The sequence below is a fragment of the Ovis aries genome, chromosome 1, assembly GCF_016772045.2.
Source record: "Ovis aries strain OAR_USU_Benz2616 breed Rambouillet chromosome 1, ARS-UI_Ramb_v3.0, whole genome shotgun sequence".
NCBI lineage: Eukaryota > Metazoa > Chordata > Mammalia > Artiodactyla > Bovidae > Ovis > Ovis aries.
In genome coordinates this window covers 263,802,897-263,818,908 of record NC_056054.1, presented here as the reverse complement: position 1 = coordinate 263,818,908, position 16,012 = coordinate 263,802,897, and the positions used below count along the sequence as shown (strand labels likewise).

Sequence of the window (16,012 nt, the reverse complement as noted above, 5' to 3'; positions counted from 1 at the left end):
AAAGTTCCCAGGGACTTAGCAAGTTGTGGAGAACAGAATAGTGAACTTGCTGGTGCCCATCACCCAGCCTCAGCAATCATCAACATTTTCCTGTTGTTTCTCATCTCTGCAGCTCAGCTCCTCCCCTAATTTTTGTGAGAATATTTCAAACACATTACCAGTTTTTCTTTCTTTTTTTTTTTTAAAGAGTAAAACCAGGTATCTCATTTCTTCTCCTGCAGGACAGAGCCTGGATGTCTGTATCCCCCTCAAGTTCATATGTTGAAGCCCTGACCCCATGTGGAGGTATTTGGAGGTGGGGCCTTCTGGGAAGGAATTAGGGTTAGAGGGGCCATGGGGGTGGTGCTCCCAAGAGGGGATTAGTGTCCTTCTATAGAGAGATACCAGGAAGCTTGCTCTCCAGCTCTCTGCCACGAGAGGACACAGGTCAAGGCAGCTGGTGTGCAAGCCAGGAGGGCGGCTCTCCCCAGACATTGGATCAGCTGGCACCTTGATCTTGGACGTCAGACTCCCAGCATGGAAGTTACTCCCAAAGGGGTGTCACTTCGGCTGTTAAATGTTTTACCTCTTGGTCTTTGTTTCAGATCCCTTCTAGAAGAAAGCCCACAGGAGGGCAGAGGGAAGGAGGCAAGGAGAGAAAGCAGTAGAACCGGGTGCCAAGCACCTGAAGCAAACTAGTTTAACCCACCCTTCACTGAATTAAATGGCCTGTGGCTGCCCCATAACACTGGGGTATTAAAACTGTGGCTCTCAGACAAACCCGCTCTCTGCCTCTTTTTGTAAGGCCCACACCAAGAATGGTTTGTTTTTTAACATCTTCAAAGAGTTGAAAAATGACAGCCACACTGATGGTATGTGGCAAAGTCGAAAATATTTACTATCTGGCCCACTTATGGAAAAACTCTTCCCACGCTCCCCATAAGGTTTAGGAGCGATTTGGTTTGCGTGGTTTCTACCTCACACAGCCTTCCTGCAGGCTGTAGTGCAGTCATGTTAGCAGTCATTTTACAAGCCTTTGCCTGCATTCTACACCCAAGCTACAGGACCATGGTCAGACTGCGCTGGGGGCTAGCCACTCCCAACAACCTTGGGTTGGAGGAGGAGAACAGAAACCATCAAAACACAGAGCCCAGGCTTGGAAGCAGGATCCGGAAAGCTGGGCTTGGAAGCAGGATCAGGAAAGCCACAGGATAATCTGCTGGGTTTCTGTTATTAACCAGCTGCCAGTGAACATCAGAGCCAGAACCCACAATGAGCAGGTCTCCGTACAGCATCCTGCAGTCCCGGGGTGTGTGTCATAGCAGGTTTAAGAGAACCAGCGTCCAGGAAGATGCCAGTGTTCAGATGACATGACATGAAAACCACAAAAAAGAGGGAAACCTTGTTGAACTCAAACGTATTAAGTCAACTTAAAAGTCTCACAGAAATGAAAGCAATACACACGTTCATGAATCACTTGTGATTCATTAGCTCAGTTTCTGGAAATCCCTCTTCAGGAAACAGAAAATACAAAATGAGTTACATGCACACAGACGTTCTGGTAGCACTCTTTTTTAAAAAGAGAACATGGGAAATTACACAAACTCAACGAGCTGTGCTTGGTGGGTAGCTGTGGCTGTAGTGCCCAGATGAAGGTTCTGGGGTCTGAATGCTGGTGCTATTTATCGTGGCTCCTGAGACTTCCCAGAGGGTTAGAGCCAGGGGAATCATTATGCAGATTGAAATATATCCATACTTGTTTTGATGCAAAAAGAACTACAACTGAGAGGGTAACAGGCAGGAAGGCTACTGGTTCTCAAGCGTGGGAAACAGACTGCAAGTGTCAGACTTTTTTTCCTTCTGTATACAAAATTAAAAGGTTTCTTTTAAAACTCTATTGTCATGATGACAACTGGTTCCACCAGAACTTTTCTCAAGCCTTGAGCTAACCAATGCATTTTTCTTATGGAAATGTTTTTCTTAAGCTATGTTAATGAACTATGTATCTACCTTAGACTGTCTTTCTTCAAGTCGGTTCTGCCTAAGACTCAGAACCGATAATGGCTCAACAAACCAGTATGTTTTACTCATGGAAATGTTCTTAGCCTGTATTAATGAGACTATGTACTTGCTTGGAAATTTGCCTTTCTTCAAGATTCATGTCAATTGTTTTATGGCCTGGGATGACTCACCTTGTGCCAGTGTTATCTCGAAATGCAGATTGTGGGTGAGGGGCCTGGTGCCACTCTGAGTTTTGAGTCATTTCCTTTCTCCAATTAGCAGCCTGCTGATGGGTGTATAGCTTCTTGCTGAAAACTAGCAGGAGGGCACTCTTCCTGCCCCTTCTGATGTCTATGTCAGAGCTTTCTCCATCTCTTTTATATTTTAATAAAACTTTCTTACACAAAAGCTCTGAGCGATCAAGCCTCGTCACTGGTCCCGGATTGAATTTCTCTCCTCTGGAGGCCAAGAATCCCAGCGTCTTTCATGGCTCAGCAGCAACCTTTCACAACTCTCTGTGGTACTAACAGCCCAGGGAAGTGCACTCTGGCATCAGAGACCACGGCCCTTCACACGCCTCCACACATCACAGGGGCTCCATGGGCCACAGTGTAAGAAGCTACTAAATGAAAACAACCAACCAACCAACCAACCCAGGATAGAAAGCTGCGTGTACATCATATGGTCGCAGCACTGGGAAACCTGTTGTGTTAACCGTGGTCGGGTGAGCAGAGATTTCGGGTAATCTATGTTCCACTTGCTTTCTTTTGGTAATGGGTCTCAGTACTCTTATACTGAAAAATGTGATTAGAGAACTTTGTTGAGTTGCTAAGCCTCCGGGGCGGTAATGAAATCTGAGACAGATGATCACAATACTAGCTTTTCAACCCCATGTTTTCAGTCTTGGTATCCTTACTTGGACTCATTTTAAGAAAAGCAGGATTATAGAAATGTGAGTCAGAAGTTATAACACACTGTACTGTTTGTTGTAAACTGACCAGAGGCCAAGAACCAGAACTGAAATGAACTAAGGTCACAAGCCTGGGCACAGAAGCAAGCAAGGAAGGATGAGAACAGGCAAACCAGGAAACGTCCCGGTGTGGGGACAGGCACTCTGCTGCAGGGGGACGCGGGGCCCAAGCAGGCGGACACAGCCTCTTCTCTCAGCAACGATCTCAGCTGGATCTGTGACTTCTCAGAGTCCCCATGGGGCCTGGGGACACACAGAGGGACAGACAGACACCAAGGCACACACAGAGCCTGCTCTCACTTGCACGCTCCCCGGCCTGGGTTATGTTACCCTGAGGGATGGGAAATCACCGGGCTGTCCCAGAAACCCTCCGTGGACAGATAAGCTTATTTTGCCGGCCACCCGGAACAAAGCTGCTGGACCTGGTGTACCACTTTCGCCTGTCTGTAATCCCAGCGCTATGCAACTCCCCAAGTCTACATCACATACCTAATGCAATGGAACAAAAGAATTCAGATCCATCTGATCATAAAATGCCATAATTTATTATAATTTCTCTGCAGTGGTTAGTTAAAATGTATACAACTCCTATATCTGATTCATCAAGAACTAGGTCTTATCAGAAGGCCCTGCTACACTCATAGACTCCACACTGGTGAACCAGAGAACACCAAGCTGACCGGGGCTCAGCACAGTGGAACCACGCAGAGGGAAGGCACCTCCGACTCTCTACTTGCGTGGATCTGTCCACTGAGCCATACTCTGTCGTTAGAGAGAAATCCGCGCACCAGATGTCTCTAAACACATGGAGACGGAACCATCAGAGGAGTGCTGCTAATTCACTGCTCGCTAGGATTCTACACGCCGGGTCTCATGACTGCCGAGACGATTGCAGGCAAGAATGCAGACAGACACGGAAAGGGTAACCTTTAAACTGGGCTCTCAGTGGCGGGGGGACTCCCGTCCTGAAGAGGGCTGGGGCATCCTGAACTTGGAGAGGTCCAGGTTTAGGTCTAAGAAGGTGTATGTGCTGTAGTCATGATGCTGGAGGTTCTTGTAGGTGGTGTTGTCAAATGGCTCAGTGGGAGCGGCTGAGGCAGGCTCTGCGGGGAAACACAACACGGTGTAAACAGGAGCTTCTGAATGGGTCAGCTCACTCTCTCTCACACACACACACCAAGCATTCTTCATAAACCCCACATGTAATAAATGCATTGTCTGCCTAGAAAAGAAAAGCCCAGAAAGCAACAGTATCTTCAAAAGCAAAAGAAAGAAACTCGACGAAAATTTACACTAATCATCTAAGAGGTGGAATAGCTTTTATAATGCCTTTACATCTTACTTTCTGTATACCTCTTACTTTGTGTAGACACTGGACTTCTCAGAATTTTGAAAATGCCAAGAACAGTTATGGAGGGACGTGCAGGTCATTTAAAGATGCAGAAAAAAAAAAGCAGATCCATTAAAATCTAACAGCAATAAAACATTTACAGAAGAAAAAGTTTTAAGTGGCAAATAAGTGAGACTTCTAAGTCTCCAAATACAAGAAAATCAAATAAAGTCCAATGTTTTTAATGATAACACAGTTAAGGGGAACTGGAAATGAGATGTGGAACTTTTGTTGTTTAACTTTTCCAAAAAGAAGTTGGTAAACTTTAGATTCAGACTTAAAAAATACTTAGTCTTCTCTCTCTATGTGGAAGAAAGAAGAATTAGAACCCACACCTACACAATTAGTGATCTTAATACCACGTGTGTGGATGAAGCAAAAGACACCCCACTTCCCTGTGATGTGCCCTGAGACACGAGGATGGCACGAGGGAGCGGGCGTGGGTGACGGCTGATGCCGGACAGGGTCTCACGGGCCTGCAACTACTGTTGTCCAGACTCCGTTCACTTCTACTCATGCTGCAAAAGAGTAGCTGCAGTTTCCCACTATTTGAATTCACACCAAAATTCTCATTTTCACACCAGAATGTTTTTCATGTTCTTGGTTGTGTTAAAATAAACGATGTCTTATTTAGAGAACTGATCTCTTTCCTGTCTCAACAAGCAAGGTATCTTCTCGTGGGGACTGCTCAGGCAGGTGCGTCCTCACAGTCCGTGTGTGTGTGGGGGGTGCTGACAGAAGGGAATCGAACCCCCGCCCCTCCCCGGCAGGACAGGAGCTCGGTGGCTGGGTTGGGCGAGCTACAGCTCACCCCCTGCAGACACCGCCCTGAAAGTCAGCTGCACTCCGCGCAGCGTCTTCAGCCTCCAAAGGGCAAAGAGAATGTTGGAAAAAATAACACAATCATCAAAAATTAGTCAAATTGTTTTCAGAAAGATCTGCAATCTGAAAACTCCCAATTCTGTGTCACCCTGAAGGTTTGGCAAGTCTAGAGCAGAGTGACTGCGACAGCAGCAGGAGAGCAGTTTTGGGGTCAGGGGGAGGCTGGCGGGCGCTGGTTGCAGCTTCATATGTTCACGAAAGAGGGAGAAAAGGGGAGGGAAGAAAACACACAATACTGTAACACAGGGAGCGACACAATAATTCCAGGTAGTGCACACTAGCCTAGGAGAGGCTTTAAACAGAAAGGAGCGCAGACAGGAGGAAGCGGGGTTTGTTAGTGACGGGTGCATTTCAAGAGCCACGGATCCTGAAACTAGAGACCTGCTTTCCCATTTTGCTGTGGTCCTCCTCAAGCATACTGCATTTTAAGAAGTTCGATGCACAGGAAAGTGGTAAAATAAGGGGAATAAACAGTTTCCCTTTAAAAATTTAGGGGAGCAAAAAAGCCCTTCATAAAAACTCGGTACAGAAAAACAAAGCAGCCTGCTGTGCTCTTCAGGTGGATCAGAGGAAACGTTCAGGGACTTAAGGTCCAGCTTCAATCCCTAAAGTGAGCTTTTCCCTTAGGCATAAAGACGCTAAACACAAAGGCCAGTTCAGCTCACCTGAAGGCCATTTCTCTAAGCGTAAGCACCGCTCTTACCGGGGGAGTTTAACAGAACCCTCCCACCACCCCTCCCTCAATGAGGTGCCCTGCAGGTTCAACACCCTCCAAAGTTCAGAATGAAGATGTTCAACTGCCTGTTCTACTGGTTAGGAAACACTTAGAAGCACCAAGGGCAAACTTTTTCATTGTGAAATAAATCTGAAATGTTTCAGGAATTTCTACCCATAACTAACATATACCCCCCAGCTTATCTGAGACAGTGCTACAGGCCACAGGTCTACTGGGAACCTGATTGAGTGTGACACTTCTTTTCATCGCACCGTTCTTCAGAGCCTGACCTCCCCACCCAAAGGACAGAAAGAGCTCTGAACCCCAAGGCAAGGTGTACCCTGTGTGTGGTCCTGGCCTTCCACCTGAGCGGCCGAGTCCTCCATGATCCCGCCCTTCTCCTCAAGCTTCAGGACTGCGGGCTTTTCGTCCAGAACATCTTTATTCTGAACAGGGGCTGGCTTCAAATTTTGCATGGGCAGCTGATCTTCCAAAATCTCTTCCTCAGCCTTCAAGATTCCTTCTGCTGCCTGCTTTTCCAATTTTTCTGTTTTGAACAGGGGAAGAGCCAGCTCCCCATCTGCTTCTGGTACTTGCTTCTCCAAAAGGCTCCCTCTGGCCTCAGGAGGAGGGGCTGGCGGCTGCCCCCTGGCTCTGGTTCCTGTTGATGGGGTGGGCGCCGGGCCGCCAGCAGGATGTGTGGACAACCCCCACGTTGTACGGTCAGACAAGGCTTTTTTAACTTCAAGTGGCTTTTGGCTTTCTTTGTCTATTTTGTTTGATCTAGATATCTTCTGCGATTGTTTCTCCTTTACATTTTGCTTCATAGACTCCTCTGCGGCATGTGACTTGGGCGCTGCGGTTTTGGGTTTGGGGCCCTTTCTGTCCTCCAGGTGCTGACTGGAGGCCTTTTTTTTCTCTGCCTGGCGAGGCCTTCCTGCAGGGGTGAGGTCCAGGTGTGGCTGCTGCGACACTGTCTTTTCTTTGGCCGATATCTCAGTTTTGGGGGCCCTATCTGCAGAGGAACGTGAGGCCTCTGCTACGGGAGACCCTCCCCTGCGTTTGCTCTTCACCTGAGGACCTGCTCCTGAGCGGTCGCCCTCCTCGTCAGACTCTGAATCAGAGGAGCTGGAAGATGAAGATGAAGAAGAATCACCCGTCCCTCTCCTGCCCCACTGGGCTGCTTCTGAATCTGAACCCTGTTTTCTGAATGGAGACATGACTTTCTGAGGAAACTCTACCAAAGTCTTTCTTGACAAAAGCTTCGGAAGCCCTTGGTCTGTGTGCAGCACACTGGCATCGGGGTTAGGGCTTGCTAGCGTCCTGCTTTGGCTCACAACTGATGGGGAGGAAGCGGGTGCAGATAAGGTTTTGGACACCGCATCTGCTGTTGGGGGGGCGAGCTGCTGGCCCCTCTCCTTTGGTTCCACTACATCTAGGAAACGGCATAAAGAGGAATATTATTTTTAATATTGAGTAAAACAGTGTGAATTCATCAAGGTCACAGACATTTCATTACATTTCACCTTGTTACTGACAGTATCTTCAACATCATCATCTTATGAACTGCTCCATGGAAACCTACTTTTAAGGGAAAGCCAAGCCACACAGGAGAACAATTTAAAAAAAAAAATCGCAGATGTCTTTCTTGATAGCCGAAGATTTTTTAAGATGGGATTTTTTTTAACAATAGAAGAAGTAACAATCTTATCTCCATTTTTCACAATGAAAGCTTCCTGATGATAATTATTTTTAAAATTACTATTTCATCTCAATTTAAGGTAAATTATAAAGATATTTTCAGATGATGAAGTTTTAGAAATGCCTGATTTCTCAAATCCCTAAAGAAATTGATGCCTCTCAAATATTTTAAAAATGACCCATATTGCATGAACTTGACCTTTTAAACAAAAGAACAAAGCAAAAGTAGAGAAGAGAGTCTGGTTTGGGTCTGGGGAAACACATACATGAGTTTAAGAGCAGGGGATGGGAGGGAGGGGATACTGGGAGTCAAAGGAAGGTGCCCTGAGAGGAACGAGAGTTCTGCAAAATCATGTCCTTCAGGGGTTTCTTCTGCCAAGGAAAACTGTTCAAGACCAAAAAGGTCTACAATAACTTAGTATCACATGTGTCATTAGAAACAGTGAGTCTTAAACTGTTACAGTAAGTGATACTGTGAGTCTTAGAGGTTGTAGAGTCAACTAGGAAAGAAAACGAAGTCCCACAGAACACTCATCAGTTCCATTTCACTCAGCTGTCTCTGGTGATAAATCTTTTTTAACCATACAGATAAGAAGAAAAATATAGAACAAGTTTTTGTAAATTAAAACTACTTTTCAAGTCTAAAGCAAAATTTAAAAAAATATATCGCCGATGAGCAAACTCTAAATGCATTTATTTTTCAAGTCTAGGAGACTATTTTATACTAAAAAGTATATCACTTCTTTAAAGTGGAAAAAAATGTATTTCTAACTTTACCATTTTACTGGTATCCAAAAAAAATCTCTTAATTGTTTTCTGAGATCAGGGACTATATATATATACACACACACACAGACTATATATATATATATACACACACACATATATACACATACATATATACATACATACGTATATACATATATATACATCAGAATGACAGAAAATGATCAAAGAAAACTGAGAAATAATCAGAAATGGGCCAGAGAGAGGTCAGTGGGCAATGTAAGAGGATATGACCGAACAGCCAGAGCCGCAGGTGAGTTTAAACCCCCTCCATGCCCTGTCGGAATCTGCAGCCGTGCACCATCCCAGAACCTGCATTCTGATAGCAGGAACAGAACAAGCACAGAGCCCCAGGATCACACTAAACATAAAATCAAGGTACACGCATGCACGTGCACTCGAACCCTCTTATTCTGTCTTTCTAAACCATACCTGAAACAGTGCAAAGGCTCTGACAGGAATGTGTAACACTGGCCTGCAAACCCTGCGCCTGCTCACCTCTGTCACGGATCCGCTTTTATGCTAAGCATGCATTTTCCAAGTGCAAAAAATTAACTTCTAATAAGCTTAGTTTAGATAGGCTTTCTAATTATAATACCTCACTCTTTCAAAATTTGTTATGAAGATTTTTTAAAATGTAAGTAAGTTATTAAAACATTAGACATCACCTATTGAAAGCAAAAAGAAAATCTCAAATTAAATAGTTTGTTTGAAAAAGGACACTTTGGTTTACCATATGAAATAAGAATGCTTTAAAATATCTTCTGTTCAGGCTTAGTTACTGGCAGAACCCCACAGACAGGCTAATAGCCTAAAGCCCAGTGGCACAGTTGCCTTTCAGCCGCCCTCTGCAGCGCAGGCCCAGCATCCTCTGAGACTGGGAGGGAAGCCTGCTGCGGTGACTACAGCTGCCACCAGTGGCCCCTGTCCAGGGCCGGCGGGGACATGCCTGCACTCGGCAGCGTGGGGTCCTGCCGCCTGGAGACACAGCCACGTGTATAGAACAGTGGGCTCGCTCTGAACCTAAGCATGACTTTACCTGCGCGTTTTCATGAACCTCTTGCGTTTCTAGAGACGGGACACCTGCACATTCTGACAGCGTTCTAGTGTGAGTGTGACTTTCCTTGAAAGACAATTACGCGAGCCAACAAAGCACCTAAAATAAGACCAGTCACAGAGCCACCCCTCCCAGCACGAGAGGTGGACTTTCGGGGACGGGTTCTAATCCTCAGAGACTGTCACAGCCCCAATAAATGAAGGTCTACAGAAGCAAGTCACAGCGCAGAGACAGCACTCTCCTGCGGCTCTGTGTCTCCTCTCCACTTGAATCTCCTGAATATCTTTTCTCATTGAACACGGGGGAGGGCTCGACTTTCAGCTTTTTAGTAGCGCCCTAACCAAAAACGAAGGTGACTTAGGTGTTCAAAACAGATGAGATGAGCAGCTCCACATCTTGCCAGTGGGTCACAAAACTAATTTCAGAAACAAAGGTACGTTTCAACAGGATACGAAACAGTTTTTTGTTATACGGTAACGAAAACTTCTTTTCACATGATTTTTACTATTAAAGAAAATAGAAAAGGGCTTCTTTTGGTTTATTTTAATGAATACCCAAGAATTGATTTTTTTCCACAGGCAAGACAACACACTGCTTATAAATATAGACTGGGGATCTTACTGCTGGGGCTCAAATCAGGCTCCACTACTGATATGGTGTGACCCTCGGTGGCTCAGGAGTCTCTCCCCCCTCCACTTTCTCATCTATAACACAGGGATGTTGGTAGTACCTATTCACAGGGCTGAAGACCAGGAGGAACACAAGGAGCACTTTTAATGCTGGTCAGAATTAAGCATACCCAATCCCTACTTCCAGATTCCTCCCTTTTCAGACTGAAATGGGGACTTGAAGCAGGGAATTAGCTTTGGCTTCTCAACAGATTCTTTACAAAGTGACACAGGAGTTATTCAGTTGATGGTCTATTACTGTTGTTGCCAAATTCAGCCTAGAGATGGAATTTACTGGAACACTGAAGCCGGCGAGCCCGGTGGTTATGCAGGGGAGCATCCACGGGCAGACCCCAGGTTCTGACCTGTGTGTCCATGATGCTGGCCGCCCTCCCAGGAAGGAAGCCTGTGCTCCGAAGGGCTGCTGTCCCAGGTGGGGGAGGGCAGAGTGTGTTTACCCTGGACACAGACCCTGGACTAGACGTGACCCCAAGGCTGAGCGCTCAGGACCCCGTCAGCATTGCAGTAAGCCCCACACGAGTTTCCAAAGCTGGCCCCAGTGTATAGGCTTTGACCTGGCCATGTGCCACTGGCGGGCCAAGGCACTTCTGTATCTCAACTCACTGATCCCTGACACTTTGGAAGAAATACTGAGGACTGCACATGCTGACTTGGAAGCAGCATTTCTTTTCCTTCATGCAGGGATTGGAGTTACTTTTTAAGTTCTGCAAGACAAGTGTAAAGTGTATTAAAGACAGCACAGCTCTAAAAGCTGTCTTCCCACCTGACCGCACACACACATCACACAAGGTCATCAGTCTCACACTGACATAGCAAGACTGGCCCGCTGACCCTGCTCAGCATGGAGGGACTCAGAGGCCTGCAGGGCTTGCCATGGCCAGAGGCAGAAGCTACGTGAGCCCAAGGCCAACCCCCAGCTTGGTATGCTTTTCTCACAACCGCACCCAAAACCATCACAGGATGAAGCATTCCATTTCTGTTCACATATAGAAGCACATTTCTGAAAAAGGGGATCTTCGGGAAAAAAAAGAGACTTCATGTTGAAAATTGCTGCTGTTTAGTCTCTAAGTTATGTCCAACTCTTTTGTGGCCCCATGGATTGTGGCCCGCCAGGCTCCTCTGTTTATGGGATTTCCCAGGCAAGAATACTGGAGTGGGCTGCCATTTCTGTCTCCAGGGGATCTTCCTGACCTAGGGATTGACTCCACAGTCAAACACACATCTCCTGCATTGCAGGCGGATTCTTTATCACTGAGCCACCAGGGAAGCCCTACATTTAAGATAGCTATTTTAAAATGTGCAGATGAAAACTGAAAAAGAACATGGGCTTTAAAAACGTGGCAGGTGCAGGACAGAAAACAATCTTCCTGTTGAACTCAGGCCTCCAGTAGACGAGAGCACAGACACACAGGGAGGATACGTGTCCTTAGCCAAGATGGGTGGCATGTGAAAGGCAGCAGAAGGCTCTCTCAACAACACACCAACATTTTATAACCTACCTGTGTTTTTGTGTGCAGATGAAGAGGGGACAAAAGCATTACACACTTCCAAACACTCAAACTGAGGAAATAATATTTTGATGAAAATGAGACAAACTCAAACTATCATTCTGAACCCCGTATAGTCAAAGAGTTAACTGAGGTTTCATAAATTAAGACTAAATGCAATGGGCCTCTTAAATAGTCCCTTGGACAGTAAGGATCAAACCAGTCAATCCTGAGGGAAATCAACCCTGACTATTCATTGGAAGGACTGATGCTGAAGTTGAAGCTAGAGTACTTTGGCCACCTGATGTGAAGAGCCGACTCACTGGAAAAGACCCTGATGCTAGGAAAGACTGGGGGCAGGAGAAGGGGGTGGCAGAGGAAGAGACGGTTGGATGGCAGCACCAACTCAATGGACGTGAGTCTGAGCAAACTCCAGGAGACAGTGCAGGACAGGGAAGTCTGGTGTGCTCTAGGCCCTGGGGTCGCAGAGTCGGACTCGACTGAGTAACTGAACAACAACGGTGCTGCGTTTCCTGTTTCCCCCACAAGCATGTACTACATTGGATTCAGGGGAAACAGTCAAAACTGGCGGTAAAGTCAAAATGACTATGGGAAGAGCTAGAAGCAGATAACCACACTTCGTGAAGGGGGTCTTGATGGAATTGGAGCCTACTCCTAACTCCCTCTCCATAGTCATAAAAAGACACCTGCAGTCCCTGGCTATGACCAAGCAAAGCCTGGGAGACCACTGACGAATTCCAGAGACACTGAAAAAAGTCAGTCAGGGAGGAAAAACAGGGTGGAGGTCACAGCCACCTCACAGGAGCACGTGAGCATGGCCATCAGATACCACAGAGCCTGCATACTCTGCATCCCACTGCTACCCACTGAGTCTGACATTCAGAAAATACAGAGAACCAGTTCAGGGCTACACACTGAGTCAAAGACTATGATGTTACTGCCGTGTTTGGGTTAAAACAAGTCACCGATCTTCTGTCTGATTGTAATCTGGGCACAATTTAAAAATGAAGCATCAAATTATGTAGGTAGAAAGTTCTTTCTAATGCCTAGGAAGCTGACTTATTCACTCTGCCTTCTCTCCCACTTATGAAGACCATGAAAACCTTACTCTTTGGTGGGCTCTGCTTCTTGGGGTTCGGTGGTAATCCCTTTTCATTCTTTCCTGATTCTGCAGAGAGAGAAACTGCAGGAGCAAGTCCTCGAAACACGCCTGCTTCCAGAAGCACAGTCTGACAAAAGAATGGCACAACAACAGAAATTTTAGAGTAATACCATTTATAACCTCTATTACGGCATGAATACTATGTATTATTACAACATATAAATGCTGTGAATTCATATGGCATATTTCTAACAGTTATTATAATTTTCAGCATCTACATATATTATGGAAAGTTTGGAAAATACAAAAAAACTGCAAGCAAAAAACACCTGAGTTCAAGGACAGTCACTACTAACATTCGAGTATTTCTTCCAAAGTGACTTTCTCCTAAGCATGCTTTTTTCGTAGTCTCCAATTACCTATCAATCTACAAAACACTTGATTCTTTTCATAAAATGTTTTCCTGTGCTTAGAATATAAAGCAGAAGCACAATCTAGCCATTAAAAATGCTACTGAAGATGAAAAATAGTTGCTTCAAAACTGTCTACCACATATTGAAGGTGAACACGTCACAGAGTGTTCATTCCTCAGTAAATACTCACTAAGCCTAGTATGTGCTGGACACAGGACACAGGCACCTAGAGTGCCCACATGAAGGGGAAGCCTTTGCTTTTTCTGGTTATGACGTCAGTTCAGCTCAGTTCAGTCGCTCAGTCGGGTCTGATTTTTTGTGACCCCATGAACCACAGCACACCAGGCCTCCCTGTCGGTCACCAACTCCCAGACTCTACCTAAACCCATGTCCATTGAGTTGGTGATGCCACCCAACCATCTCATCCTCTATCAGCTCCTTCTCCTCCTGCCCTCAATCTTTCCCAGCATCAGGGTCTTTTCAAATGAGTCAGCTCTTCGCATCAGGTGGCCAAAGTACTGGAGTTGCAGCTTCAGGATCAGTTCTTCCAATGAACACCCAGGACTGATGTCCTTTAGGATAGACTGATGTCCTTTAGGATGGACTGGTTGGATCTCCTTGCAGTCCAAGGGACTCTCAAGAGTCTTCTCCAACACCACAGTTCAAAAGCATCAATTCTTCGGCGCTCAGCCTTCTTCACAGTCCAACTCTCACATCCATACATGACTACAGGAAAAACCATAGCCTTGACTAGATGGACCTTTGTTGACAAAGTAATGTCTCTGCTTTTTAATATGCTGTCTAGGTTGGTCATAACTTTCTTTCCAAGGAGTAAGCGTTTTAATTTCATGGCTGCAATCACCATCTGCAGAGATTTTGGAGTCCCCCAAAATAAAGTCTGACACTGTGTATATGTATACACGAAAGCTTGAAAAATGAACTGGGCCAAGATATGAAAAGGAAAATAGTGGCCTCTCTCACAACAGATGCTCCCTCCATTATCTGTATTTTGCGACGATAAGAATAGTTATTGCTTTTGTCACGAGTCATTTTTAATTTTAAATACAGTGAAGTTGACTTAGCTTTGTCCAGATGGAGAAAGTTCTTTCTCCTTTTCATTTCACAAATGAGGTAACCAACCTAAGCTGGCCTGGTGGCTCAGGCGGTAAAGTGTCTGTCTACAATGCGGGAGACCCGGGTTCGATCCCTGGGTTGGGAAGATCCCCTGGAGAAGGAAATGGCAATCCACTCCAGGACTATTGCCTGGAAAATCCCATGGACAGAGGAGCCTGGTGGGCTACAGCCCATGGGGTCGCAAAGAGTCTAGACACGACTGAGCGACTTCACTTCACTTCAAGCTGGCTTCTTAGTGGCTGCCTAGTTACCAGGTCAACCAGGTTCTTGAAAGTTCCCTCATTTTCTCTAGGGTTAAATAACAGTTAGAGACACTGTCCTCAAGGGTTCTGGCGGGGCTCCGCGCGGGACACCTGCGGCCCCTACACCTGTCCGTGGCCTGGCCGCACACCGGAGGCTCCTGGGGTTTGGGGTGCAGAGGGGGCGGTGGCCGGGGTCGCCGGGACCCTCGTCGCTCTCAGGCCTGGCTCCTGATCCCCCGTGGCCAGGTTCCCGAAACCCCACCCCAGGCCCAGCCCCCGACCCCGGAAGCGGAGTCAGTGGCATCCCCGGACGGTTGGAGGTGACCGTCAGGGCCGCAGCCTTTGCCCCGCCCTCCACGGTCTCCCGGCGCTCTGCGAGCTCCAGGCCGCCAGTCTGGCCCCTCTTTACCTTCAGCGTCCCGGGTCGTCCTTGCCGCAGCAGAAGCGAGGCCGCCATGGCTGTGACTCGGACGCAGACAGGACGACCCTCCCGGCGGGCAGAGGTCGCACCAGACTGACGCGATGCGGTACCAGCACTGCCGCCTGAAGGCCCGCCCCTTCGTATGAAGGCGCCAATCACCGGCAGGGAAGGGGGCAAAGGCTGCTGCGCGCGCATCACCGCAGCCTCCAGGTTCCCGGCGGAGCAGCTCAAGGCCACGCTCTAGGGAGGAGCCGCCAATCACTGGCGGAGGGTTTCCGCTGACCGCGACCGCGCGGCGGGATGGGTGCTGGGACGCTAAAGTGGTCGTTGTGGGTGTCATTTCCTGTCCTAGACCGGCGTGGCCACCCTGCAGGGCAGTATCAGGTTGGACCATGGACGCTGTTTGACCTGTGAGCACCGTAGTTCCGGAGCCAAGGGGACGAGAAATGCAAGCATTAGTTTACCTGTTCATAGCCTGCGGGGCGGAGAAGGCAATGGCACCCCACTCCAGTACTCTTGCCTGGAAAATCCCATGGACGGAGGAGCCTGGTAGGCTGCAGTCCATGGGGTCGCTAAGAGTCGCACACGACTGAGCGACTTCACTTTCACTTTTCACTTTCATGCATTGGAGAGAGAAATGGCAACCCACTCCGGTGTTCTTGCCTGGAGAATCCCAGGGGCAGCAGAGCCTGGTGGGCTGCCGTCTGTAGGGTCGCGCAGAGTCGACACGACTGGGGCGACTTAGCAGTAGCAGCCTGCGGGGCAAAGACTCTCCACTTCCCACCCTCCCCTGTTAGGCATAAGCTTGGGTGAAAAGTGAAGGTGAAGTCGCTCAGTCGTGTCCGATTCTTTGCGACCCCGTGGACTGTAGCCCACCAGGCTCCTCTGTCCATGGGATTCTCCAGGCAAGAATACTGGAGTGGGTTGCCATTTCCTTCTCCAGGGGATCTTCCCGACCCAGGGATCTAACCCAGGTCTCCCGCATTGCAGGCAGACACTTTAACCTCTGAGCCACCAGGGAA

At 47.3% G+C, this 16,012-nt stretch overlaps 1 protein-coding gene across 2 annotated transcripts; it reads right to left on the bottom strand.

Annotated features, from left to right (window-relative positions):
* Nucleotides 1–3,473: 3,473 nt before the first annotated feature.
* NDUFV3 (NADH:ubiquinone oxidoreductase subunit V3) lies at nt 3,474–15,085 on the bottom strand. Of its 2 annotated transcripts, XM_027960811.2 has the most exons (4): nt 14,979–15,085; nt 12,787–12,907; nt 6,278–7,372; nt 3,474–4,053 (listed from the first exon to the last, which is right to left on the bottom strand). In XM_027960811.2, the coding sequence occupies exons 1-4, from the start codon at nt 15,024–15,026 to the stop codon at nt 3,893–3,895; spliced, it is 1,425 nt and encodes a 474-aa protein (XP_027816612.2). In that variant the 5' UTR covers nt 15,027–15,085; the 3' UTR covers nt 3,474–3,892. The 2 variants fall into 2 exon arrangements, with proteins under 2 accessions (XP_027816612.2, XP_004003417.3); XM_004003368.5 differs by lacking the exon at nt 6,278–7,372.
* Between the last annotated feature and the right edge of the window lie 927 nt (nt 15,086–16,012).

Coding starts and splice junctions, on each gene's coding strand:
- NDUFV3 (XM_027960811.2), bottom strand. CDS start 15,026: ATGGCGGCCTCGCTTCTGCTGCGGCAAGGACGACCCGGGACGCTGAAG. Junction 12,908..14,978: donor GACGACCCGGGACGCTGAAG/GTAAAGAGGGGC, acceptor TTCTTTTGTCAG/ACTGTGCTTCTGGAAGCAGG. Junction 7,373..12,786: donor GAAGCAGAGCCCACCAAAGA/GTAAGGTTTTCA, acceptor GCCGTTTCCTAG/ATGTAGTGGAACCAAAGGAG.